The sequence below is a fragment of the Balaenoptera musculus genome, chromosome 15 (genome assembly GCF_009873245.2).
Source record: "Balaenoptera musculus isolate JJ_BM4_2016_0621 chromosome 15, mBalMus1.pri.v3, whole genome shotgun sequence".
Classification (NCBI taxonomy): Eukaryota; Metazoa; Chordata; class Mammalia; order Artiodactyla; family Balaenopteridae; genus Balaenoptera; species Balaenoptera musculus.
In genome coordinates, this window is record NC_045799.1 from 26,783,372 (window position 1) to 26,809,571 (window position 26,200).

The window sequence follows — 26,200 nt, forward strand, 5'->3', positions numbered from 1 at the left end:
AGAACATTTAGGAAGTGATGCAAGCACACAGAATGCAGCTCTGGAAACAGTGACAGCCACAGACAACTCCCTAAAACATGGATAAAATAGAACCAATCAAAATGTTGCAAAAAAAAAAATTAATTAATTAATTAATTATTTTAAAGTTTTTTTTTTGATGTGGACCTTTTTTTTTTTTTTAAAGATTTTTTTGATGTAGACCATTTTTAAAGTCTTTATTGAATTTGTTACAATACTGCTTCTGTCTTATGTTTTGGTTTTTTGGCGGTGAGGCATGTGGGATCTGAGCTCCCTGACCAGGGATCAAACCCGCACCCCCTGCATTGGAAGGCGAAGTCTTTACCACTGGACAGCCAGGGAAGTCCCAAATTTTAACTTAAATGCAACTAAAATTATCTTTGCTATTTAAAAACTATTAACCATTCCTCATACACCATCTGAAAGTATAAATAATTTTTAGAATCCAGGTCCACAATCCTTACTTAAAACTCTTGCTTTGGAATTAGGAATTTTTCTAATTTTAAAAGAGCAATGTGGTATATTATAAAACCATGGGTTTTATAACACCCCCCAGCTGGGTCTGGAGCAGTACCCCACATTCAATGACAAGGAAATGCAAAAATATTCATACTAAGTGGGAAAAATAAAGTTAATAAACAGTTCAGGTCAGGTCTCGCCTACAATGAGTTTAGAAAAACTCTAAGTTTCAGAGCTTTTAGATGTTGGATTGAAGGACGGGGGACCTCTATTAAGCATTTCATGAACTGCTTGAGGCAAAATGACCAAAAAGTTATTGTCTGTTATAATAGCCTGTTATTTTGCATTTCTTAGCTTTCTCTCCTTCTGGACAATCAAAAAAGAATCCACATTACAAAGAAACTGAGTCTCACCTTTATGTCCCCTCCAGCCCTCTCCCTTCCCACCCAAGGTGTACGCTCTCACATGCCCCGCTTGGCAGGACTGAAGCCAGAACTACCCTGTCCTCCCCATGCCACAAGCTTTGTTCTGGAGGGGGCTTCTGGCAGAGGCACTGGGAGGAAGGGTACTGCGGCGGTTAAGAGCCGGGCTCTGAACTAACCCTATGTCTCCCTCACAATGTGACCTTGGGCAAGTTGGTTCACTTCCTCGGGCCTCAGTTTCCATAACTGTAAAATGTTCAGTAAATCCCTAAAACATACAGTATCTGCCTCACAGGGCTCTTGGGGGGCATCTTGAGCTAAGCCATGCGTAATGCCTGGCATGTAAATAATCCTCAATAAAGGTGACTTTAATTATTGTTCCCGAAAATTACAAGTCTGACTTCCAAGGAAGAGGGATGCTCACAGTAATGCAACACATGGAATGGCGCATTTGCTTGTTACTACTACACAGTTCTAAATGCAGACACTTTCTAATAGTCATTGATCATATGTATGTATCCACCTTACCAGGCTATGTACTAGGAGCTGGTGACGCAGCAGTAACCGAGAAAGATAATATCCCAGCCCTTGTAGAACTTGATTCGTGGTAGTTTTCGTTTTTCCACAAATGTATTATATTTTTAACCTCTAAACTGGTTAACTCCCCCTGGATAATGAAAAGTTGCTTGCATCTAATGCCCCAAATAAGCATGACATGTAGCAATTGGTAATTTTGTAAATGCCCAAAATGTGGTGGCAAACAAAGGCACATGTACATGACAGCATGTCAGGTGGATGGCCCTTTGTGATTTCCTGGGCTTCTGTTCCCCCTTTTGAACACTGTGATGCTTAGGACAGGACAAAAACTTTATTTTCACACAATCTCACTGCTTTGCTTTTACACAGACCAGTAAAGATGTGGTTCCCATCAACAAGAAATGTACATTTTAGGAGCAGAATTTATTTTCATTACTTTATAAGTTTTGCTAGTCCTTTGTACAGAATCACTAAGGATTTGAAGGACTACTTAAAAACTTCAACTGTACGTTATTTTGCCTATGGGGGACCAATGTGGTAGTCAAGAAGCTGGGGGGTTTATGGAAGTGTGAGAATGCCGAGTACCCTACACTGTAAACACTGCACAGAAAAAAAGACTAAGAAAAATAACCCAAAGTATTAAGGGTGGTTATATTCGGGTGATGGTAGAGAGGAGTTCCTATAGCTGGGAGCTCTGGTACAAGGTCACACCCCTTGTCTGGTGGCCAGTCCTCTCGCCTCAATGTGGGAGAACTCTGCAGCTGGCCACTCCAGTTCCAGAGCCTTCCACAGGACTCTGTTGTATCACAGCTTAATATCTCCCTCTGCCCAGTCCTGCTTCCCTTACTCCCTCCCAATTGCCGACCCTGAGCGCCTAGTCAATAAATCTCTTGCACCAAATCTCCACCTTAGAGTTTGTTTCCTGGGAAATGAGATCCAAGAAGATCCACCACCAACCCTCAGCCGTGTTTAGGGCTCTGAGAATGCCAGCAAGAGTCCGAGTCATTAATCAACGTGCCAGTCTGCCCACTGCCCTGATCAACCATATTTTAAAGGACTCTCCCATAACCCTGTCACAGGTGACTGACCCACAGGTGGGCATCTAGGCTGAAAAGGTGAGGTGGCCCAGTTGGATGTTCTTCTGGACTCTGATTTAGGGCAACGCTTTCAAATCCTAATCACTCATGTACCAACTTGCCCTATCTACTTACCACTTATTCTGCTATTTTCTTGGATATGATTCATTTTCAGGTAAATACCTTTATTTAAGAAGCAAACATTTTAACACATTAAAAATGGAAAACCAACGACAGCCATGAAATCATGAGTTGAAGTAATGGCTATATTTTCTAGTATTATTAAAAGAAAACAGCTATTAAAATAAAACATACGTGTCAGCCACTTAAAATCATCTCATATACCACCACTCAGATATGCAGTGCACCGTTTGGAAATACTGAACTGGAGAATCCTGGCAGAAGCTAAAATTTAAAAAAAAGGCCATAATAGGCTGCGTATACACAGATGATATGAGTTATGCAGAGAAAGCCGGTAACAGAGAGGAGGATGGAGAGAGGCAGAGATGTCACAGAGAAGGAGGCAGGTTGAGAGAGATGGAGACACAGAAAGAGATGGACACAGAAGCGAGTGAAAGTGAGAGAGAAACAAAGACACAAGAAGAACCAGAAACAGAGCCAGAGCCAAAGAGAAAGAGAGAGAGGGACAGAGAGAGAGAGAATGCACTCATACAGGCAGAGATGCAGAGACAGCCAGAGGCAGAGAGAGAGGAGAGGCGGAGATCCCGGCACTGCGGGGCCCGAGGGACACCACTTCCGCCCCAGCCGTGCGCAGTGAATCCTCTTCCTCCCAGGCTAAGCAGCACTGGCCTGGGTTCTCTGCAACCACAGGAGGGACGTGACCAGCACACCACAGTCCTCTGGCCAGGCTGCCCAGCACAGAGGCTCCCGCAGACCAGGAACGCACTTACCTTGATTTCTACAGGGTCGTTCTGGTGGAAGTTGATTGGTGCGACCCCAGGAACATAGAAAGCCCCTGTATCACACGTGAGAGAGAGAAGCAGCAGGGACCACAGCAACCAATCCTGCTTGGAAGAAGAGAGGTGGCAGTTGGAATGGGGGAAAGAGGTGAACAACCCTCTGGGGCACTGTCACATCTGCTTTAACTGACACAGTCTCATCCCCACGCTGAGAAGCCTGAGGCCTCCCAAGGGCTACCCTCTAAATGCCCCCAAGGGTGCGATGAGGCACTGATCCTGCACTTCCAGAAACGAGCCACAAATTGAGTGCAGTAATTAACAGCAGGGCAAAAGGGCAGACTAATACAGGAGCCACGGCTCCCCACTCTTCGAGCAATGTTCCTTTCATCATGTCACATGTATCACTGCCTTGTTGGGCCAGCAGGAAACAAAGCTCCACAGTGTCCCATGAATTCCCATTTCTCTACATAGCAACAGGCTTGCTTTGTCAGAAAGCTCCTATGTTACCAATACATTTTCCTACAAACCGTCTCCAAAATTGTCTTGACCCCACCGCCTCCCGTCCTCTGCCTCCTCAGCTCCGTTTACACCAGCCTTCTTGTTGTCTCCTGACAGCAAGTCCTTCTCCACCCCCTCAGGGCCATCACCTTCACTGCTCCCTCCGTCAGAATGCCCTTCCCACAGGTGCCTGCCTGGGTCATGTCTCATCCCTTATTTCATTCAGGTCTCTCTCAAATGTCACTTCCTCAGAGAAGCCTCCACTGACTAGCCCGTCTGAAATGGCCTCCTCGGGGCTCCTATTACCCATTCTCCAACCCCTTACTCCACTTCTCTTCGTGGACTTAGCTAATTGACATGGACATATGTATCTGTTTACTTGTGTATTATCTGTCTCCCTTCACTCGAATGTAATCTCTGTGGGAGCAGGGACTGTGTCCCCAGTGCCTGGCACCTGGTAATCAAAGGCAAGAAAGATCAATTACCCACCTCAAGAAGTACCCTATCAAAGCATCTCTTTCCCTTCATTAATATGCTTCGCCCCCTCAAGGTACTAGAAGAGCTTCTTTCCCTCTGCCTGGCTTGAACAAGGAACTTTGTCGTCCACGCACCTGGATCACCAACACAATTGCGCGGCTGCATCTGCCTTCTCTCTCCACCCCTTTTACCGCTGTGGCATTTCAGACCCTCATTTCCTCCCATCGGACACTGGCCACAGCCTCCTGATCACCTTGTCCCCGCATCCTTCAAGTCACCATCACCACCACATACACACACACACACACACTCTCAGACGATTCTTTCTGGAACTCAGTGTTATAGGGAATCAGAATCACTCACTCAGGGGGCTTGCCAAAAACGTAGACTCATCTGTATTTTTACCAGGAGCACAAGTTGAGGAAAACTGGCTTTCAAAGTTTAAGGTTCTGAGCTTGTGCACTAGTTTAGATACAGAGCCTGGTCAAACTCTTAAAAGCAATATATTCATAGAGTGCTTTCCTCTGATCTGCTGTGATGTTTATAAGTATCTGTCAGCTGATGTGCATTATGAAATATGAAATAATAGTCTGACCCCAACAAAAACAGTGAAAAATGGCTAAGACAGTTGTATTGAATCTGGTAATCACAAGGTCAGCAGAATTAGGGGTGAAAGCAAGATCTTTAAAAGAAATGACAAGACAAAAAGGTGAAAAATGTCTCATGGGGTAGGATTCTGTATAGGAAGTCAGTATGTTCCCCGCTTCTATCATTTTTTTTAACTTTTTATTTTTAAATAAATTTAGGTTTACAGAATATACTATGAGAGTTCCCATATACTCTTCACCCACTTTCCTCTAATGTTAACATATTACATAACCATGGGTAAGAGAGGCTTTTAAAAAAATAACTAGGTTAAAAAAGTTTTGAAAAAACAAAACATATACAGTAAATATTCGCGAAGATTATGGAAAAACCTGAACAAACTTTTTGGCCAATCCAGTAATTCAAACAGTACAAATGGGTATAACCATGAAAAATAAATCTTCCTCTCTCTTCAGCTCCCCACAGACAACTGCTAGCACCAGTTCCTTGAAAATCCCTCTGGAGATATTCCATGCATGTACAAAGGGAAGCCTTTAGTAGCATGGGTTTGCCTTGATACAGCAACAACAAACAGATTTTTATTCTTTCTTTCTGTGAGAGAAAGCCTACTGACTGTGGGCTGGTTACAGCTTCTGATTTCCTCTCCATCAAGTGGAGGATTTCCTCCACTTGACCAGTCATCAGAAGATTCTAGCCCTCCCTCTTTGCTAGGCCTCACTGGGCAGTCCTTAGAGTGAGTGCTTTGTGTGAGAGAAATAAATTCTGTCCTTTGTTTTCCTCAAATTCCTCTTTGAACCTGAATTCCAGTTAACTAAATGCAAGGAAGACAAACCCTCTATTTCTGACATCAAATGTCAGCCAAAAGTCATTTAAAAATAATAACCCAACTCTAAATTTCTGAAAAATGATGCAGAAAACAGACAATCCTCACACATAGATACTATCAACAAATCACAAATCAATTTATCTTAGAGGAAGGATCAACAGATGAAAAATGGCAAAGAATTATTTCCACAATATGCTAGAATCTTTGAATAATATAAGTTGGCAACCAAAAGCAATTCAGAAGTTCAGTTTAGAATTAATGACTATACCAAGATGATACTGTTAGTTTTAGATATTAAAATGTCACTGTTTCGATATTTTCATATGGCTGGAGGGATTATAAACTGAAACATTTCTGGGGGGCAATTTGACGCCATCAAAATCCTCCCCTCAAAAAAGTCCCCCAGAAGTGCATACTCTTTGACCCTGCAATTCTACTTCTAGACATGTTAAGAAAAATATGACAAATATGCCAAAATGTACATAAAAGGATGTTCACCACAGGGTTATTTAAAATAGTGAAATAGTTCACAACTTACAACAGTAAAATGCCCAATATTAGTGGAATGGGTTAAACTATGGTGTAACCACTTATCCTTTTATGTAGTCATTAAACATGATGATATACTTCTTGAGTAGGAATATTCAAGCTTTAGATTTATGTAGAAAAAGCAGGGGATAGAACCCTGCTCAGCAAGATATGCCCCTCTTTTTTAAAGTTATGTTTGAGAAAATGAAGTGATGTTTTCCTTTTTTGCATATCTGTATTTTCTAGTTTTTCTTTGGGGATTATACCTATTTATACCACTTAAGAAAAATAATAAAATAAATTAGGCAAAAGAAAACATCACTGTTCTGAACGCCTAGGTTAGAGCAATTCTAGCTTGGTATGGAATGAACTCTACCTGCTGGCCCCAAGATGCCTTTCCATCAGCACCTCCCACCTTTTCTTTCTAAGCCTTCAGGAAGACCCCAAGTTTGTCTCTGCCCTTGGCAAGCAGACTTGCCCAGGTGAGGCTGCCTTCAAGGCCTTTGCTCAGGCTGTTTCTGACACTTGCCCTTACCTAATTCAAGTCCTACCTACACTTGGAGGTCCAGTTGAAATGTTGCTTCCTTCAAGAACCCCTCAGATCCCCACAGGAGGAATTATCCTCTTTCCTCCTTATTTTTCAAGGCACTTGGCAAATATCTCTATGATGACACTAGAGGCAAGAAATTGGAAACTACCCAACACCCAAATGAACGTTCACATCTATACATGTTCAAAGACTGCTGCTTAAGTTATTTGACAAGTATTTAAATCTGTACTTGTTTAAGGCCCTACTATAGCACTTTTCATGTTGTATTATGGTTTAAGTATCTGCCATCTCTCCACCTGCACTAATCACTTGTCTGGCTTTGTTGATGTGAGTACTCAACAAATCCTTATCAAACAGGCTAACAATAAGCATCAACTAACCTCTGATCTATAAAAATATAAAATCATCCATTCACATACAGGTTGAATACTACAGTTCTTAATCTTTGCTATATCCCCTTGATAACTGATTTTTTTCAAATCCTCAAATTTAAGGAGTTCTTGACACCTCCCACCTTTCCAGCTGTCCAAGGACCTACTGTGAGAATCCCTGAGACATCTATTACCTCTGTACCCTATCTGTACATCTAGGATACTGGTTCTCAACCCTGATGCACATTAGAATAACCTGGGGAGTAAATGGATTAAATTCCCAATCAAAAGACACAGAGTGGCTGAATGGATAAAAAAACAAGATCCAGTGATATGCCGCCTGCAAGAGACACATCTAAAGACACACACAATGAAAGTGAAAGGACAGAAAAAGATGTTCCATGTAAACAATAACCAGAAGAAAGCAGGAGTAGCTATACTTATATCAGACAAAATAGACTTTCAGTCAAAAGCTGTGCCTAGAGACAAAGAAGGTCATTATATGATGACAAAAGGGTTAATTCAATAGGAAGATAAAATAATTATAAATATATATGCACCCAACATCAGAGCACCTAAATACATAAAGCAAATATTGACAGATCTGAAGGGAGAAATTGACAGCAATGCAATAATAGTAGGGGACTTTAATATCCCAATTACAATACTGGATAGAACATCCAGATAGAAAACTGTTAAACAGCTGACTTGAACAACACTACAGACCAAATGGACCTAACAGACATATATAGAACCTTCCACCCAACAGCAGAAGAATACACATCTACTCAGGTGCACATGAAACATTCCCCAGGACAGACCACATGTTAGGTCACAAAACAAGTCTTAACAAATTTGAAAAGAGTGAAATCATTCCATGTATCTTTTCTGACCACAAAGGAATGAAACTAGAACTCAATGACAGCAGAAAATGGGAAAATCTGCAAACAGGTGAAAACTAAACAACACCCTCTTAGATCAAAGAGGAAGTTGAACAAGAATTTTAAAGGTACCTTAAACAAAAGAAAATAAAAATACAAAATGCCAAAATTTACGAAATGCAACAAAAGCAGTACTAAGAAGGAAGTTTATAGTGATAAATGCCTACATTAAAAAAAAAACCCTCAAACAACCAACCCAAACTTACATCTCAAGGGACCAGAAAAAGAACAAACTAAGCCCAAGTTAGCAGAAGTAAGGAAATAATAAGATTAGAGCAGAAATAAATTGAAAAGAGAATGTTAAAAAATAGGAAAAAAAACCCAGAACTGTGTTGGTTTTTTGAAAATACTGACAAGCCCTTAGCAACCCTAAGGAGAAAAAGACTCAAATAAATAAAATCAGAAATAAAAGAGTAGACATTACAACAGATGCCTAAGAAACAAAAAGGATCATAAGGGTCTATTGTGAACAATTATAGGTCAACAAATTGAATAAAAAGGAGACTGAATCAGTAATCAAAAACCTCTCAACAAAGAAAAGTTCAGGACTAGATGGCTTTAAAGGTAAATTCTAACAAACATTCAAAGAAGAGTTAATACCAATCCTTAAACTCTTCCAAAAATACAAGAGGGAACACTTCCAAACTCATTTTATGAGGCCAGCATCACCCTGATACCAAAATCAGACAAAGATACCACAAGAAAAGAAAACTATAGGCTAATATCCTTGATGAACACAGATGCAAAAATCCTCAATAAAATACCAGCAAATTGAATTTAACATCTTGCTAAAAGGAGCATACACCAAGATAAAGTGGGATTTATCCCTGTGATACAAGGATGGTTCAACAAACGCAAATCAATCAATGTGATAAACTACATTAACAAAACGAAAGAAAAAATCACATAATCTTTTCAATAGACACAGAAAAAGCATTTAACAAAGTTCAACATCCATTCATGGACTTCCCTGGTGGAGCAGTGATTAAGAATCCACCTGCCAATGCAGGGAACACGGGTTTGAGCCCTGGTCCAGGAAGATCCCACGTGCCACGGAGCAACTAAGCCCATGTGCCACAACTACTGAGCCCGCGCTCCACAACTACTGAAGCCCGCACGCCTAGAGCCCGTGCTCCACAACAAGAGAAGCAGCTGCTATGAGAAGCCCGCACACCGCAATGAAGAGTATCCCCCGCTCACCGCAACTAGAGAAAGCCTGCGCACAACGAAGGCCCAATGCAGGCAAAAAAAAAAAAAAAAAAATCCATTCATGATTTAAATTCTCAAAAAAAAAAAGTATAAAAGGAACTTACCTCAATGCAATAAAGGCCACGAATGAAAAGCCCACAGTTAACATCAGTATTTCTTGCTTATCAAAAATATATGTGTTCTACCTCCCACACTGCTGGTGGGAATGAAAACTGGTGCAGCCACTATGGAAAACAGTATGGAGGTTCCTCACAAAACTAAAAGTAGAGTTGCCATATGATCCATCAATCCCACTCCTGGGCATATATCCAGACGAAACTATAATTTGAAAAGATCCATGCACCCCTATGTTCACAGCAGCACTATTTACAATAGTCAAGACATGGAAACAACCTAAATGTCCATTGACTGATGAATGGATAAAGAAGATGTGGTAAATACACACACACACACACACACATATATATATATACAATGGACTATTACCCAGCCATAAAAAAGAATGAAATAATGCCATTTGCAGCAACATGGATGGATCTAGAGATTATCATACTAAGCGAAGTAAGTCAAAAAGAGAAAGACATATACTGTATGATATCACTTATATGTGGAATCTAAAATACGACACAAATGAACCTATCTACAAAACAGAAGCAGACTCCACACAGATATAGAGAACAGACTTGTGGTTGCCAAGGGGGAGGCAGGGTGGGGGAGGGAAGGATTGGGAGGTTGGGATTAGCAGGTGCAAAGTATTATATATATGATGAATAAACAAGAAGGTCCTATTGTATAGCACAGGAAACTATATTCAATATCCTGTGTTAAACCATAATGGAAAAGAATATGAAAAAGAATGTATATATATGTATAACTGAATCACTTTGCTGTACAGCAGAAATTAACACATTGTAAATCAAGTATAGTTCAATAAAATTTTTTTAAATATATATGTGCTCTAAATTTCCCTTCCTAGGAAGCCAGAGAGTCCAGGCTTTTTTGCCTTATCTGATATGTGATGTGAAGCCAGGGCAGAAGATTACAATCTCTTATGGTTATCAAGACAATTAAATCTAAGAAGTTACTCCAGTTCTTTTGAAACAGAATCCTCCAATCTTAGCAGAGAGACACTGCCCTGGGGAACTCAAGGGCTCCATGAGAGCTCAGGTTGCAGAGAAATTGAAAGCAAATCCTGAAAGACTTCAATACCCTTTTGTTCCAAAGTCTCAAACCAATGGAGCAAGTAGACACAAAAAACAAACAAACAAAAAGACATAACAACAAAGAAAATACTCACCCTGGCGGAAAACAACATTAAAAAGTAACAAGAAGCCACAGAGTCACTGAGCACCTAAAAGTAAATACAAGGCACTATGGCACAGTCCCTTCCTTCCATTTACCAAGTCCCTGCTTTGTGCTAAGCACTTTACAAACACGATTCAGGCAACTACAACTACCTGGGGATTTCTATCACCATTTCCCAGATGATTGCCAATTAACCTGAGACCCTGAGATTATATAACTTGCCCAAGATCAGAATGTACAGGAACAGGTATGCTCTTTTCAGGCAGGTGAGTTGCATTAAAAGATGATAAGCATGTAATGGTGATATCGATAACAATGGCAGCTAATATTTACTGGATACTGATTACGTGCCAGGCACACTTCTAGGTTCTTTTCATGCAATAACCCAATTAATCTTGACAACAATCCTATGAGATAGAGACTCTTACTATTCTCATTTCAGAGATGAGGAAATTGAGGCTCAGAGAGGCGGTATAACACTAGCTGAGTCAGAATTTATACCCAAGCAGTCTGACTCCAAGGCCCATGCTCTAACCAGTACAGAAATCAGCTCACTACATTGAACACCTACTATATGTCAGGCACTGTGCCAGCCTCACAGAATGCACACCCACGAGGAGCTTTCAGCCAGCTGGCGGACAGAGACAAGTCATCAGCCAATGGCAACACTATGTCCCAGATGCTAGGGAGGGCCTAGTCTCTTAACCTATCAGTTAAGAGGCTAAGAAGTACAAAGGAGCAGCAACAAGCCCAGTCTTAGAGGGATGTGGTGCAGATCTAAGGACTCAAGCCTACTCCAGGGCCTGAAGGGAAAGGAGAGGGAAGAGAGAAGTGTTCCAGAAAGAGCAAAACACAGGCACAAGGGCCTGGGGGCAACCATAAGGAGTTTATGGCAGGTGAGGTGTAGGCTGGTGCTTCTCAAACTTTAATGTGCATACAGATCACCTGGAGGGCTTATTAAAATGCAGAGTCTGATTCAGCAGGTCTGGGGTGGGGCCTGAGATTCTGTATTTCTAACAAGCTCCCAGGTGATGACAACATTTCTAGTTCATGTGAGTAGCAAGCATGAATAGGTCTGTGTAGACAGGAGACTGGAAAACGGGTAAGGAATACATCACACAAAAGCCACACTGAGGAGTTTGGGCTTTCTCCTTAGTGCATTGGGGAGACACTAAAGAACTTTAAGTAGGAAAGAGATACATCATATCTGCAGTTTTAAAAATGACTCTGGTTACTGAGTACGTGTGCGTATGTGTTCGGGGGAAAGGTGTGTGTGTGCAGCACATTTCTGGTCCAGAGACATAGTAATATCCAGCCCTAGAGAAGTCACCTATAAATTCTTGGTCAGATATGAACAGAAGCAGCAGCCAGGTGGGGAAGCAGAATGGGAGGCAGTGGTTCTGAAACTTGAACAGGCAAGGAAATCACCAGGAGGGATTATTAAAACAGATTCCTGGCCTAACCCCCCAGAATGTCTCTTTCAGTAGCTCTGGAGCAGGGCCTGAGAATCTGCACTTCTAACAAGTTCACAGGAGATGCTGGTACTGCTGGCCTTGTCTTGGGATCACACTTTGAGAACCACTGGTGTAGTGGAAAAAGCACAGGCTTTGGGGGGCCATACAGATATGAATTCAAAGCCCTGACCCACCACTTCCTAGCTGTGTGACTTTGGGCAAGTTTTTTAAACTCTTTGAGTCTCCGGTTTCTTATTTGTAATAAGAAAATAGTAAAATAATACTAAACTCATGGCAGGGCGGTTGAGTGATGATGGTGGTAAGGATTAAGTAAAGTACACATAGTGTGTGCTTGATAAGGCAGAGTGGCTTTGCTCTGGGTTGCACTGGAAGGCAGGACCAATGAGTACGCTGCAAGGAGGGAGATGTATGCTCAACCTAAGGAAACTTCCAACAAGAGAGTTATCTAGCTAAGGAAATGGCCATAACCATGAGCAAATCAGAGAGAAGGAGGTGACCAAGGAAGGAGGTGAAAGGGGATATCCCTACCCTAGTGAGGAGAGTGAACCAGAAGCCTTATTACCTCCCATGAAACTCAAGAAATTCATGATTCCCTTGAAAATATGGGACATTCCATCAACCCAAGCAACCTAAAGGTTGAACAAAACAAGGCAAAGTTCCACCCAGAGTTGGGTTCCATAAAGACATCTTTTGGGACTTCCCTGGTGGCGCAGTGGTTAAGAATCTGCCTGCCAATGGAGGGGACATGGGTTCAAGCCCTAGTCCGGGAGGACCCCACATGCCACGGAGCAACTAAGCCCGTGCGCCACAACTACTGAGCCTGCGCTCTAGAGCCCACGAGCCACAATGACTGAGCCCACGTGCCACAACTACTGAAGCCTGTGTGCCTAGAGCCCGTGCTCTGCAACAAGAGAAGTCACCGCAATGAGAAGCCCATGCACCGCCACGAAGAGTAGCCCCCGCTCACCACAACTAGAGAAAGCCAGTGCAGCAATGAAGACCCAACGCAGCCAAAAATAAATAAATAAATAAATTTATTTATTTTAAAAAGACATCTTTTGAAGAACCTCAGGGTCAAGTAATCCAGGAGGCCAGAGAGGGGAAGTGATGTGTTCATACAGCAAATTATCAGCAGAGTAAAGGAAGTCCAGCTGTCCCAAACCTGGCAGAGCTGAGTGATCAGAAGTTTGTCCCCACTGTGGGAGCCATACTCAGAGATAATTTTAGGTCATGATTCGAGGTATCCAAAGAACTTGATGGCACAGATTAATTGCTTTTTGTCTCCCTTTACCCTCCCTCTCTAATTCTTTTCCTCTCCAATACTTTGTCTTCCTTGTCCCTCCCCCAATTCAATGCTTTTCTACCAATAAACAAATCACTCTAGTCAGTTTCACACTTATCCTTTACTTCAGGATTATTTTGAAAAGAAAAATAATGAAGGCATACTAGTTCTACTACATATTAAAATACAGAGCTATCCAAACTGGTATTGGAGAAGACAGAAAAGACTTCAACGTACAAACTGAAATAAGAGCAGTATTAGAAGAAAATATAGCTATACTTTTAAACAATCTTGACATGGAAAGTTTTCTAAGAAGAAAACAAAATCCAGAAGCTATTAAGAAAAAGAATATAAAGGAAGAAGGAAGAAAATGAAAAAAAAAATCACCATAGAAAAAGAAAACGACAATTTGAATAAAAATATTTCCCACACACCTGACAAAGGACTAATTTCTTCAATACACCAAGAGCTCTTACAAACCAATAAAGGACAAATAACCCACAAGGAAAAGAATGGGCAGTTAAAAAGAAAAAGGTTCAAATGGTCAGACACAAAAAGATGCTCAACATCATTCATAATCTAAAAACTGTAAATGGAAATAATGACATCTTTTTTACCTTTCAGAGTCACAAAGTTTAAAAAAAATCTGAATACACTAGATATAGGTAAATTTGGGGAGGGCAATTTAGCACAATATATACTTAAATGGAAGGTAGAATTATTACTGAAAGACTGCTAACATAAGATATTAAGTAGAAAAAAAAAGTAAGATGCACAGCAGTGTATGTATAGCATAATCTCATTTGTCTAAATAAATTTTTTAAAAGAATGTACCAAAGCCAAAGACATCACAAGAAAAGGAAACTACAAATATTCCTCAGGAACACAGACAGAAAAATCCTTCACAAAATATTAGTAAATTGAATCCAGCAACATATAAAAGGGTTTACACATCATGGCCAAGTGGGGTTTAGCCCAGGAATGCAAGGTAGGCTTAATATCTGAAAATCAAATAATGTAATACACCATATAAATAGAATAAAGGACAAAAACTATACAATAATCACAACTGATGCAGAAAATGCACTTGACAAAATCCAACACACATTCGTGATAAAAACTCTCAACAAACGAGGAATAAAAAAGAACTTCCTCAATCAGATAAATGGTAGCTTTGAAAAACCCACGGCCAACATCATATTTGATGATGAAACACTGAATGCTTCCCCCTAAGAAGGGGAACAAGGCAAGGATGTCCACTTTTGCCATTTCTATTCAACATTGTTCTATAAATGCAAATAATGTGCACTAAAGCTAATAATTAAAGTCATCCAGATTAAAAGGAAAAAGTAAAAGTGCTTTTATTTGCAGATCACATATCTTGTATCTAGAAAATCCTAAGAAATCCACAAAACAACAACTACAACTAATAAACAAGTTGAGCCAGGTCACAGACTACAAGATCAATACATAAAAATTAATTGTATTTTTAGACACTAACAACGAACAATCCAAAAATAAAATTAAGAAAATATTCCAGGGATTTCCCTGGCAGTCTTAACTACTGGACCAGGTTTGATCCCTGGTCAGGGAACTAAGATCCTGCATGCTGCACGGTGCGGCCAAAAAAAAAAAGAAAAGAAAATAGCTCCATCTACAGTAGCTTCAAAAAGAATAAAATATTTAGAAATAAGTTTTCAAAAAGGACTTGTACACTGAAAATTACACAACATTGCTAAGAAAAACAAAAGAAGATCTAAACAATTGGAGAGACATTCCATACTGGATTGGAAGACAATATTGTTAGGATGGCAATTCTCCCCGGACTAATCTATAGATTCAGTGCAATCCCTATCAAAATCCCAGTAGGCTTTTTTGTTGAAACTGACAAGTTGACCCTAAAATTTACCTGGAAGCACAAAGGACCCAGAATATCCAAAACAACTTCAAAAAAGAACAAAACTAGAGGATTTATACTAACAATTTCTAAGCAATTATAAAGTTACAGTAATCAAGACAGTGTGGTAAGGATAAGCATAAAACCCAATGGAACATGGACTTCCCTGGTGGTGCAGTGGTTAAGAATCCGCCTGCCAATGCAGGGGACACTGGTTTGAGCCCTGGTCCAGGAAGATCCCACATGGCGCGAAGTAACTAAGCCCATGCGCCACAACTACTGAGCCTGTGCTCTAGAGCCCGCGAGCCACAACTACTGAAGCCCACGTGCCTAGAGCCCATGCTCCACAACAAGAGAAGCTACTGCAATGAGAAGCCTGTGCACCGCAACAAAGAGTAGCCCCTGCTCCCCGCAACTAGAGAAAGCCTGTGCACAGCGACGAAGACCCAACACAGCCAAAAATAAAATAAATAAATTAAATAAATAAAAAACAAAACAAAACAAAAAAAACCCCCCAATGGAACAAAATTAAAAGTCTAGAGATAAATCTTTGCATTTACAGTAAATTGACTCTCAACAAAGTTGCCAAAGCAATTCAATAGGGAAAGGATAGTCCTTTCAACAAATGGTACCTGGACAGTGCAAAAGGAACCTCACATCATATACAAAAATTAACTAAAAATAGATCATAGACCTAAATAGAAAAGCTAAAATGATAAAACTTCTAGGAGAAAATCTCTGTGCCCCTGGGTTAGGCAAAGGTGTCTTAGATACAACACCAAAAGCACAATCTATATTTTAAAAAATTGATAAATTGAATTTCATCTAAATCTAAGACTTTTAGACTTCAAAAGATATCATTAAGAAAATGAAAAACAGGCCACAGACTAGGGGAAAAACCTTTGTAAATCACATATCTGATAGGGGACTTGCATCCAGAATACATAAAGTTTGGCAGTATCTTTAAATAGTTAAACATAAACTTACCATACTATCCAGTAATTCCAATCCTAGGCATTTACCCAAAAGAAAAGGAAATATATGTCCATACAATGACTTGCACATGAACGTTCCTAACAGCTTTGATCACAATAGTCCAAAATTGGAAACAACCCAAACACCCATCAATTGGTGAATGGATAAACAAAATGTAGTATAGCTGTACAATGGAATACCATTCAGCAATAAAAACTACCAATTCATGTTACAACATGGATGAACCTCAAAAACATTATGCTAGGTAGAAGCCAGATGTGAAAGTCTATGTACTACATGATTTCACTTACATGAGATGCCCAGAAAAGGCAAATCTATAGAGACAGAAAACGCAAATCTATAGAGACAGAAAGCAGATCAGTGGTTGGCTGGCTGTGGGAACAGGGATTATTGGCTGCAAGTGTCAATCCCTTGACTGTAAGGGAATTTGTTGGGGTGACAGAAATGTCTAAAACTGTGTGTCATTATGAAGATGGTTGTATAAGTCTATATGAAAAATTACTGAACTGTACACTTAAAATGGGTAATTTTATGGTGTTAAATGATACCTTCATAAACCTGAAGGAAAAAAAAAAATCAGCTAGGGGGAGGTATAGACAAAACAAGTTTGGCAATATAATAGTAATTGTTGAAGTTGGGTAATGGGTTATAGAGGTTCTTTATACTATTTCTTCTACTTTTGTGTATGTTGGAAAAATTTTATAACAAAAGGTTTTTAAAAATAGATGTTTTATGTCCATAAAGATGTTCTGGAGAAACATTTTTTTAAAAATCAAAGACTATACCTGATGAATGGATGGTGGGGTAGCTGAGTGACTTTCTTTTCATTTATAGCTTTCATACTTTTTCCCACGTATATGGATTACCTATATTCAAAATAAATACATTGACACTTTAAGAAGGGGAAGGCTGCCTCTGAAAATACTTGGGCAAGTTCCCCCGAAGATGTGCAGAAAATGGGAGCTACAAGGTAAGAATGATGCAGAGGAGATTCTGGAGCCAGGTGTGTGGGTAACCAGACCAGATCAGTAATTCTTAATCTTGGGGAAGTGTTGCAAATCCCCCTAAGAATCTTAAAAAAGCTATAGACGCTGCTCCCAGAAAAAAACTCCAAAATGCAGAATCTGACGTATGATTCCAAGAGGATCAAAGGACCTAGAAGTTCACGGGCCCTTGATAAAGACCCCTATACTGGATCCCATTCCAACTTTTGTGATTATCTGACTTAATTACCTCTGTAGCCCTGACAGCCTCATAGAGGATGTTTGACCCATATTTCAGTTCTGTAAGGAAATTAGGGAGAAGCAAAGTACCTGCTTCTTGTGACATTCCTTTATATCTTCTTTTAATTTTTAATTGATCACCACAGAAACTCTCACATGAGGTTCAGTTTGAAAAGTCAATTAAGTATTTAGGAAACATCTGCTGCACGTTCAGAGCCATGAAAGGAGCAGAGTCCTAGGAGAGGTGAACCAGTCCATTCAACGTTGTTTTGCTTTACTTGGTTTCCAAGTCACAAGACTGCAAAGGCAGCATGTCAAGGAACAAGGTGATGGCAATCTAGAAGCCCTTGTGCTGTAATATAACACCCTATCACTGGCAAAGATATGGGTGACCTGAAAAGTTATAAAGCTCGAGAGGCCTAAGAATCAAGGTCTTGCCCTCCCTATCTACTTTATTCTTGGGGGCTGGGCACGCAGAAAATATTCTCCTAAACAACAGCCCAATGAAGAACTACTAGGACCAAAAACTACCCCTCACCCCCTGCCCAAATTTGCACCACCCAGTTTGAAAGGTATGAACAATTAACTTCTTCCAAAGAAAATAGGAAGTTTCCCCTGAGAACTGAAAATTATTTCATTCACTCATATTTCTCTGTGGGCAGAAGTTAACCTTTTGTTTTCTGGAGCCCTCTGCCTTATAGTCGTCTTTCCCACAAACAGCATCACCTAGCGATAGTCTGGCCAATCTGAACAGCCTTCCTGGTTTCTATTCCATGCCTTTCCTGCTGCAAAAGCAGCACCTTCCCTTAAGAGTAAGCTAGATTCTTCTTTTTCCTTTTCAAAGACACAGTCACCATTTTAACATCACTCAGTAACTGCTCCCCAGGGCTTCAAAGAACAAAGAAAAAGAAAAACAAAAAGGCTTTGGGGCACAGTTTGCCAACAGTTAACTGAAATCAGTTACCTAATGAGTTAAAGCTCCGTAAGAATGCAACCACACATGAAAGACAGCTAATGACAGCCAAAGACCACTTACCAAGCAGCCACCATGGAGCTAAAGACCTCAGGAAGAAAAACAAACAAACAAATGAACCAAAACAATCACACAAGCAAAAAAACCAAACCAGAACCAAATTAGCCACAGGAGACTGAAATGTAGCTTTTATTTCAGAGCCCAAAGACACAGAATAGCTGTTGAGCAGAGACACACAAAAAGACTCAAAACTGTTCTTTGGGGGTAGGGAACAATCCACAGCAGGCTGTGGAAGTCCAGGTGAAACTAGTAACTACCCTCACCAAGCAAAAGACAACCAGACCCAAACCTTGAGGCTAGCAAGTGCAGAAATAAAACATAAAAAATGCACTGACCTTCTCTCTCCCCCTGGGTATCTGTAAAAGGACTCTCAGTTAGCCCAAGCAATAGGCTTAGATGGTTCATCTCCTAAAGACTTCAAACCTTGGAGTAGGAAAGTTACAGAGAGCTCTCTTTGCACTACGCATGTTCATCTCATATTTCATTTAATCATCACAACAATCCTTTGAGGAGAGTATCATCCTCATTTTAAAAATAAGGAAACCGATTCAGATGAAAAAGTTTTGAAGATGGATGGTGGTGATAGTTGCACAATAATGTGAATGTACTTAATGCCACTGTACACTTAAAATAGCTAAAATGATAAATTTTATGTTATGTCTATTTTACCACAATTAAAAAAAATGTTTTTAAAGTAACAGGTTTAAAGAAGCAAATAGTTTGCCCAAAGTCATAAAACCAATCAGAGTGTCAGATTCTAGCCCAGGTCCTTAGACCAAGCCTTAGTTTCTTCATTTGTAAAATGGGCTTTTGTAAGGATTAGACGGAATAATGGATGAGCCTATGGTTTATCAACTGAAATGTATCTTCTGAGCAGAAATTTCCCCCTCAAAGTTAGGTAACATAGGGGACTACCACAACCTTTTAATGTTGCTTTTGAATCAGAATGTCAAAATAGGAAAAATTTTATAGAGACCACCTCATTCAGGGGTTGCAAGTTCAACCGCCTAGAAGGACCAGGCAAGTTACCTAAACGGGGAAGTTGCGGAGGAACAGGACACGAGGGAGTGGAAGAGAAAATGACGAACCGGGCCCTGCATGGGGAATGCTCCTGACAGGGAACTTGGGCCCAAATTTTCAAGAAAAAATGAAAATTGAGAGTTTTTGTAATGTGAAATCTCCCTATTAAATATTGGCAACTAATTAGAAAAAATTTGAAGTCCTGTGCCTGCCAATCTCCGTCCTCCACCCCCACCACCCCAGTCAAATCCATGTGAAGATGCGGTCCATAAACTGTCAATTTATAGCATCTGATCTACTTCATTAGAAACTGAGGCCCAAAGACGTTAAGTGACTTGCCAGGGCACCCAGACTCCCTTCTAAACTGGCTTACGAATTCAGCTCCAATTTGTGATTTGATTTTGTTTTTTAAGAACTGCTAGTAGCATTTAGCATACCCTCTGAATACAAAACCTTCAGGCTTCAAACCCTGGGAGGTCTGTCAGTTTAATGCTCGGGCATAGGTGAGAACTCATGGTAGGGGGCAGAGAAGGAAGCAATGAAGAGGAATGAGACGGAACCAAGAAGTCGCGGGTGTCCCCAGCCGTGCCCCACTTGGGAAATACCAGTGTCAGCAAATGGTTCAGGGATCAAAGCAGGTTTGGGGTGGTAGGTGGCTCCTAACATTCGTCTACAGCCAGATGGCCCTGTTCATCCTGGGTCCTTCCCACCTTCCTGCCAGTGCCCAGAGATCAAAACTCAACCTTCTCCAACATTCTGTGACCTGCTTCTTTAATGCTGAGATCAAAGGGGAACTTTTGTCCAAGTTGTAAAAGAGAAACCAAGAGGCAACTTAATGCCATCTCTGGCTTCTCTGGACTTCCTGAGGGGATTAAGGGCACTCCTTTAAAGGGATTCCTCAGAGAAACACATTTGTACCAAGGCCTGGTGTCGGCGCCTCAGCTCCAAGGACGTAGTGACTCCTGCAGAACATGTGCCAGGTGGAGCAACTCGAGAGATCAGACAACACAACCAACAGACAGCCGCTTGGGAAGACCGCAGGGATTATGGTCATGAAAAAAAAAATCAATCTGATTTTATAGGCATATCAGCAAAAATCACCTGAAATACAAGTACTGTAAACCACAAAATTTTCAACCAAGAATTTAGAAATCCTCAAGTCTAAATCTTAATTTCACATATGACATGTGTTGAAACAAACCAATAAAGCCAAAATAATCTGCCCCAGGCTACACGGTCGATCAGTGGCAGTGCTGGGACTAAGCTCCGGCTGCCGACTCCTGCTCCAGTGCTCCTTCCTCAATGGGCTGATGCCCAGCCACATGTGAGGCCCAGGGGAGACAGCAACTTGCCACACACAGGAGTGCTAGCAGAGTCCGGGCCTCCTGCCTCTTGTTCCAGGCCTCTATCATCCAGATTCCATCACTAAAAACGGTTCCTGTGCTTCTGACTGGGTTGGGGGGTCGGTGTGGGGCGGAACGGGGGGCGGGGGGGACCTGGTTGGCACTGCTTCCATCTGCTCAAAGGAACCCTGAGGTCATTCAGGCCATTCCTCTGCCTCTGGACTGGATCAAACCCAAGTAACCTCAAACAGTGAGAACTGACCCAGCAATTCCACTCCTAGATATATACCCAAGAAAACTGAGAACCTATGTTCACGCAAAAACTTGTACACAAAATGTTCATACCAGCGTTATTCGTAACAGCCAAAAAGTGGAAACGATCCCAAAGTCCATCAACAGATGAAAGGATAAACAAAACGAGGTCTATCCATACAATGGAATATTACTTGACCATAAAAAGGAATGAAATATTGATACATGCTACAACATGGATGACGTTTGAAAACATTATGCCATGTTAAAAAAAAAAAAAGTCAGATACAAAACACCACATATTGTTTGATTCCATTTATATGAAATGTCCAGAAAAGAAAAATCTCTACAGACAGAAAGTATATTAGTGGTTGCCAGGGACTGGGGGGAAGGGGGGAGTGGGAAGTGGCTGCTAATGGGTTTCTTTATGGGGTGATGAAAATGTTCTGGAAGTAGATAGCAGTGAAGGTTGCACAACTTTGTCAATATACTAAAAACCACTGAACTATAAACTTTAAAAGGGTGAATTTTATGGTATATGAATTATAATCCAATAAAAAGGGAGAAAGATAAAACCCAAAACAGTATAAACAATGATTATGTGAGAGAAATACACAGAGTTTTATTCTCCAAATGGAGGTTTCTAGACTCCTGAGATGTCTAGAAATGCACTCAATGGACATTTCCCAAGTTCCATGAAAATAATATTCCCCAAAGCATATTCCATATGCTCAAGAGTTCCATAAGGAGTGAGATATGAGCCTGCTTCTCACCTCAGACCCAGCTAGATCAACTCAGTATCCTGTAACTTTATAGAGTCATCTAAATCCAGGGCAGGAGGAAGGCAGGAAAACTAGAGAGAACTTCAGTTTACACCAGCCATCTACTCCTATGCTGCAGGAAGTTCAGGAAACACCCATTGTGCTAACACAGACCTGGGAGGTGGCAGCCAACCCCCGGGGAAGAAGAACCAATCACTAAGGAGGGGAAGGGGGAAAAACACAGAAATACCACTTGAAACTTGCGTCCACAACCCTAACTTTCAAAACAAAAGAATAAACCAAAACCCAGCATGTTCCCACGGTCACTGAATCTATTAGCTCACTTCCTCTTTCGTTGTATGACTTGCCTCAAAACCCAGATACCCCAAAGCAGATCCACACACTTCCATTCCCGACAGCTGTGCAACAACCTATGTGTACGAGGGTGTGGGGACTGTTCTGACTTCCGTGTAATAAAGTGCTTAACACAGACCAAGCTCAAGTCCATCTGCCCACTCTGCCTGTCACACATATCTCCCTGTAATAAACTTGCTTCCGTGCCTTTTCACTATTGCATCAAACGTGAAGTTTCTCATGTGCACTCTTTAAAATGGCCTCTGTGGGTCACTGTATACATTACATCCTCAGTTTCTTGAAACCAGTTACAGTATTCACCATGAAAGCACAGGACGACACTCCCAGGTGACACAACAAACACGAAATCACTGCGCTTTCCACTGTGCTTAGAATAAAATCCAAACTCCTTTCCATTGTTTCTCTGCAGACTGAGAACAAGCCCGCTCCCTTAATGTAACGTTCTGGAGAGGATGGGAAGGGGAAGCACCTAACAGAACAGTCTTTCAAAACGCAGTCCACAGACTACAAACTGTAGACTACAACCCACCACAATAATAGGCATGCTTCTAGAAACACAGCTCTTCCTGCCTCTCTCCCATTTCATCTTGTATCATTCTCTGCACCACACCCTGACTCCTCACCACATTTCAGTCCCTCCAGCCTTCTGTGTTCCTCAAACATACTCTTTCCCACCTTGGCCCTTGACGCTTGCCATCTCCTTTACCTGGAACACTCTTTGCATTGCTAGTTCCTTCTTGTCAATCAGGTCTCAACTCATGTCACTTTCTCTGAGAAGACTTCTCTGACCACTTAATGCAAAGCAGGTGCATCACCCTGTCAACCCCAATCACTACCACTTCACCTTGCTGTCTTCATAGCACTTACTACTAACGGACATTACCTTGTTCATGTATTTGTTTACTTACTCACTGCCTGTCTCCTCAGACTAGAAAGGCTCCACGAGGGTAGGGACCTTGACCCTCTAATTCACCAGAACATCCCTAGGTCTTGGCACAGAGCAGGTCCTCATATTTGTTGATTAAATAAATGTGTACCAGAAATATGTTAACTTATTACCTCTTAAAAACCTCAGAACAGGGCAGGAAGTTCCCAGTACAATGCTATAAATGCCACTTTATTGAACTTTTCCCTATGGCAAAAGAGGGTGTGACTTTTCCTGTTAAGTTCTTACGCCATCCTTGTTCTGAATGTGGTCCAGAAAAAGAATGGGTTTCAACATACCACTTTTGGGATTTTTTTCTGTGGTCTCAGACCACAAAAATCAGGCAAGACTGTGAAGACTTTTACCTGACCTCTGAGGTTCTAAACAAGGAATCCCTTTATTAAACAAAAAGGATAATTTATCAGTTGGTTAACAGAAGGAGGGAAATTTGTTATAAGCCAATAACCTACTCTTGTTTGGAGAAAATCAACACCAAAGAATTTAAACAACAATTTTCCTTTACTAAAATCAAACGTCCTTTGCGTGCACTCCCAGGATGCAATTATCTGCTGAGGAAGCAACATACAGGAACACCTAGACAATCACTCTGGACTAAGTGACTTCAATTTTGGTTCTGGTCTCTTGACAAGTAGAATGTGAGCCGAGCTTCTGGAAGAAGAAAGGGCCAGCCCTTCATAGATCTACTTCCAGCGTTCTCTACCAGAAGCTAGCAAGTTCTGACCCACTTTCCAGGCACAGCTTATCCACATACCCTTATTCACACACAGGCTTCATCCTAAAGAGCTGTGTGGCCCTGTAGGGGCATAGGAAGGGGAGGGGGCCAGGCGGGGCTGGTACAGTGTTTTTCAAAACGTAGTTACAGACCACCTCGATCATAATCACTAGAGTGCTAATAAAAGTGCAGATTCCTGGGCATCATCTAGCCCTAAGGAATTAGAATCTTTGGAAACTGCATTTTTAACAAGCCTCCCCGCACACACCCCGAGTCTTATGCACAGTTAAGTTTGAAAACCAGTGGGATAAAAGCTCCCTATGAGAGAGGCAGAGAGTTGAGAGAAGACAAGAGAAATGATTAGGGAAGAATCTGGGGATGGAGGATGGCGCGGGGGGTGGTGGTGGGGGCAAAGGCATGCTTCCGGGTATCAGCAGTCAAGATAAGTGCGCGGTGGGAACAGCTGAGGGTAGAGGTGAAGACAGGGCTCTGGAAAAGATCTGACACAGGATTTGGGCTGGGAGGTTGGTCAGAGGTGAGAACGCATCCGCGGACTGGTCAAGACAGTGGGGAGGCGGAGAGAGCAGGGTCTGGAAGTGAGAGGGAGGAGCGAAGGTGGCAATAACTGGGGGCTCTTCAGAGAGATCAGGGCTGGAAAGTGAAAACTGGGAAATGGGAGTCACAGGATGCGGAGACCAAAGCCAGAATAGGAACCGACGGAGGCGGTGGCTGAGACCTTTCCTCCGACCCAGTGCCTCCCCCAAAACTTCGGGCCTTGACAAGACTGAGAGCGGGGCAAAGGCCGGGGAGGGGGAGTTTGGGGGAGTCGAGCCCTGTCAGGGATGTCCCTCAGGCCTGCACTAGGGGTCCCTGAGGTGGCTCGGGCCAGGCATGGGACGCCGGAAAGTCCTGGGATCCCCCGGAGGGCCCCGCTCCGTCTCCGGCTCCCGGAGCGTCCTTCACTCACCATCACAGCCGCCATCTTGGATCCACGTGTCGCCGTAATGACGTCAGCGGAAGTAGGGTTTCCCTGGTTACGGAGTTTAACTCCGCAAGGTGCTGCCTGCCTTCAGTCGCTCCTTTCGTGGCGGTGAGTGGAGGGGCAAAGAAGAGTTAGCTGCTGATCGGTAGCTTGGTCTGGGGAGTCAGGTCGCTGATTAGCTGAAAAGAGAGAATGGTGTAACTACGGGAGCCATGTTAGCTCCTGGCAGAGCCTGCTCCTCCCACTCTTGACACTGCATTGTGGGTAATAGAGGTGTGAGTAAACGCACTTGTTCTGTGGACTCCATTTTTACTATTGGCAGGAAGACCCGTTGCCAGGGTTACCTGAGGCCCCTGATATGGGTGAGTGGGATGGGTACCAGGGCTCTATTAGCAGAATAATTTGTAATTATATATTTAATTACTTGCTTGACTATCCTATATCCTCTCCAATAAAATATAATTCCTATGTGGGTAGGATCCTGTCTTTTATTTAACCTCGCTCTGCCTCATTCTCATCTGTGAAATGCGGAGGGGATGATTATAATACCTTCATCATAGGTTTATGATGAGGATCCAATGACATAATGTTACTATTATTCAATAAATAATTGTCATTATACTCTTATGTATACTCCTTCTGGCCTATGTTAGGTGCCCAACACAATACACTACTTATTAAATGAATGAAGTAAAAGCAGCATCTTTAGTGGAGGGAAACATCTTCGAATGTGGACTTAACCATGTGCTAGTTACCTAAGTGTGTGACTCGAGGTAAGTCACTCTACCTTCCTAAGCCTCAGTTTCCAGTAGCTGGAAAAGGAGACTCAAAAAGTTGTGGTGTTAAAATTGGGAGAGACCTGAAAGTTCTTTTGGTCCATGTATCACTGTAAGGTGGATACAGTACCAGTGCTATCTGCAACTGTCAGGAAAAGTTGTAAAAGAATAATAATGGTGGGAATTCCCTGGTGGTGCAGTGGTTAAGAATCCACCTGCCAATGCAGGGAACACGGGTTCGAGCCCTGGTCTGGGAAGATCCCACATGCCGCGTGTGGCAACTACTGAAGCCCGCGCGCCTAGAGCCCGTGCTCTGCAACATGAGAAGCCTGCGCACCGCAACGAAGAGCAGCCCCCGCTCGCCGCAACTAGAGAAAGCCCATG

At 41.8% G+C, this 26,200-nt stretch overlaps 1 protein-coding gene across 2 annotated transcripts in view; it reads right to left on the reverse strand.

Moving 5' to 3' along the window:
* Positions 1 to 25,265, reverse strand: part of TM9SF4 (transmembrane 9 superfamily member 4) — a 54,762-nt gene extending 29,497 nt beyond the window's left edge. Inside the window, exons 1-2 of one of the 2 annotated variants that reach the window (XM_036825574.1) lie at positions 25,026 to 25,265; positions 3,424 to 3,537 (exon numbers count right to left, since the gene is read on the reverse strand). In XM_036825574.1, the coding sequence (XP_036681469.1) occupies positions 3,424 to 3,537; positions 25,026 to 25,040 (129 nt within the window). In that variant the 5' untranslated portion in view covers positions 25,041 to 25,265. The remainder of the gene's footprint in view (positions 1 to 3,423; positions 3,538 to 25,025) is intronic. The other variant, XM_036825575.1, reaches the window with a different exon arrangement.
* Between the last annotated feature and the right edge of the window lie 935 nt (positions 25,266 to 26,200).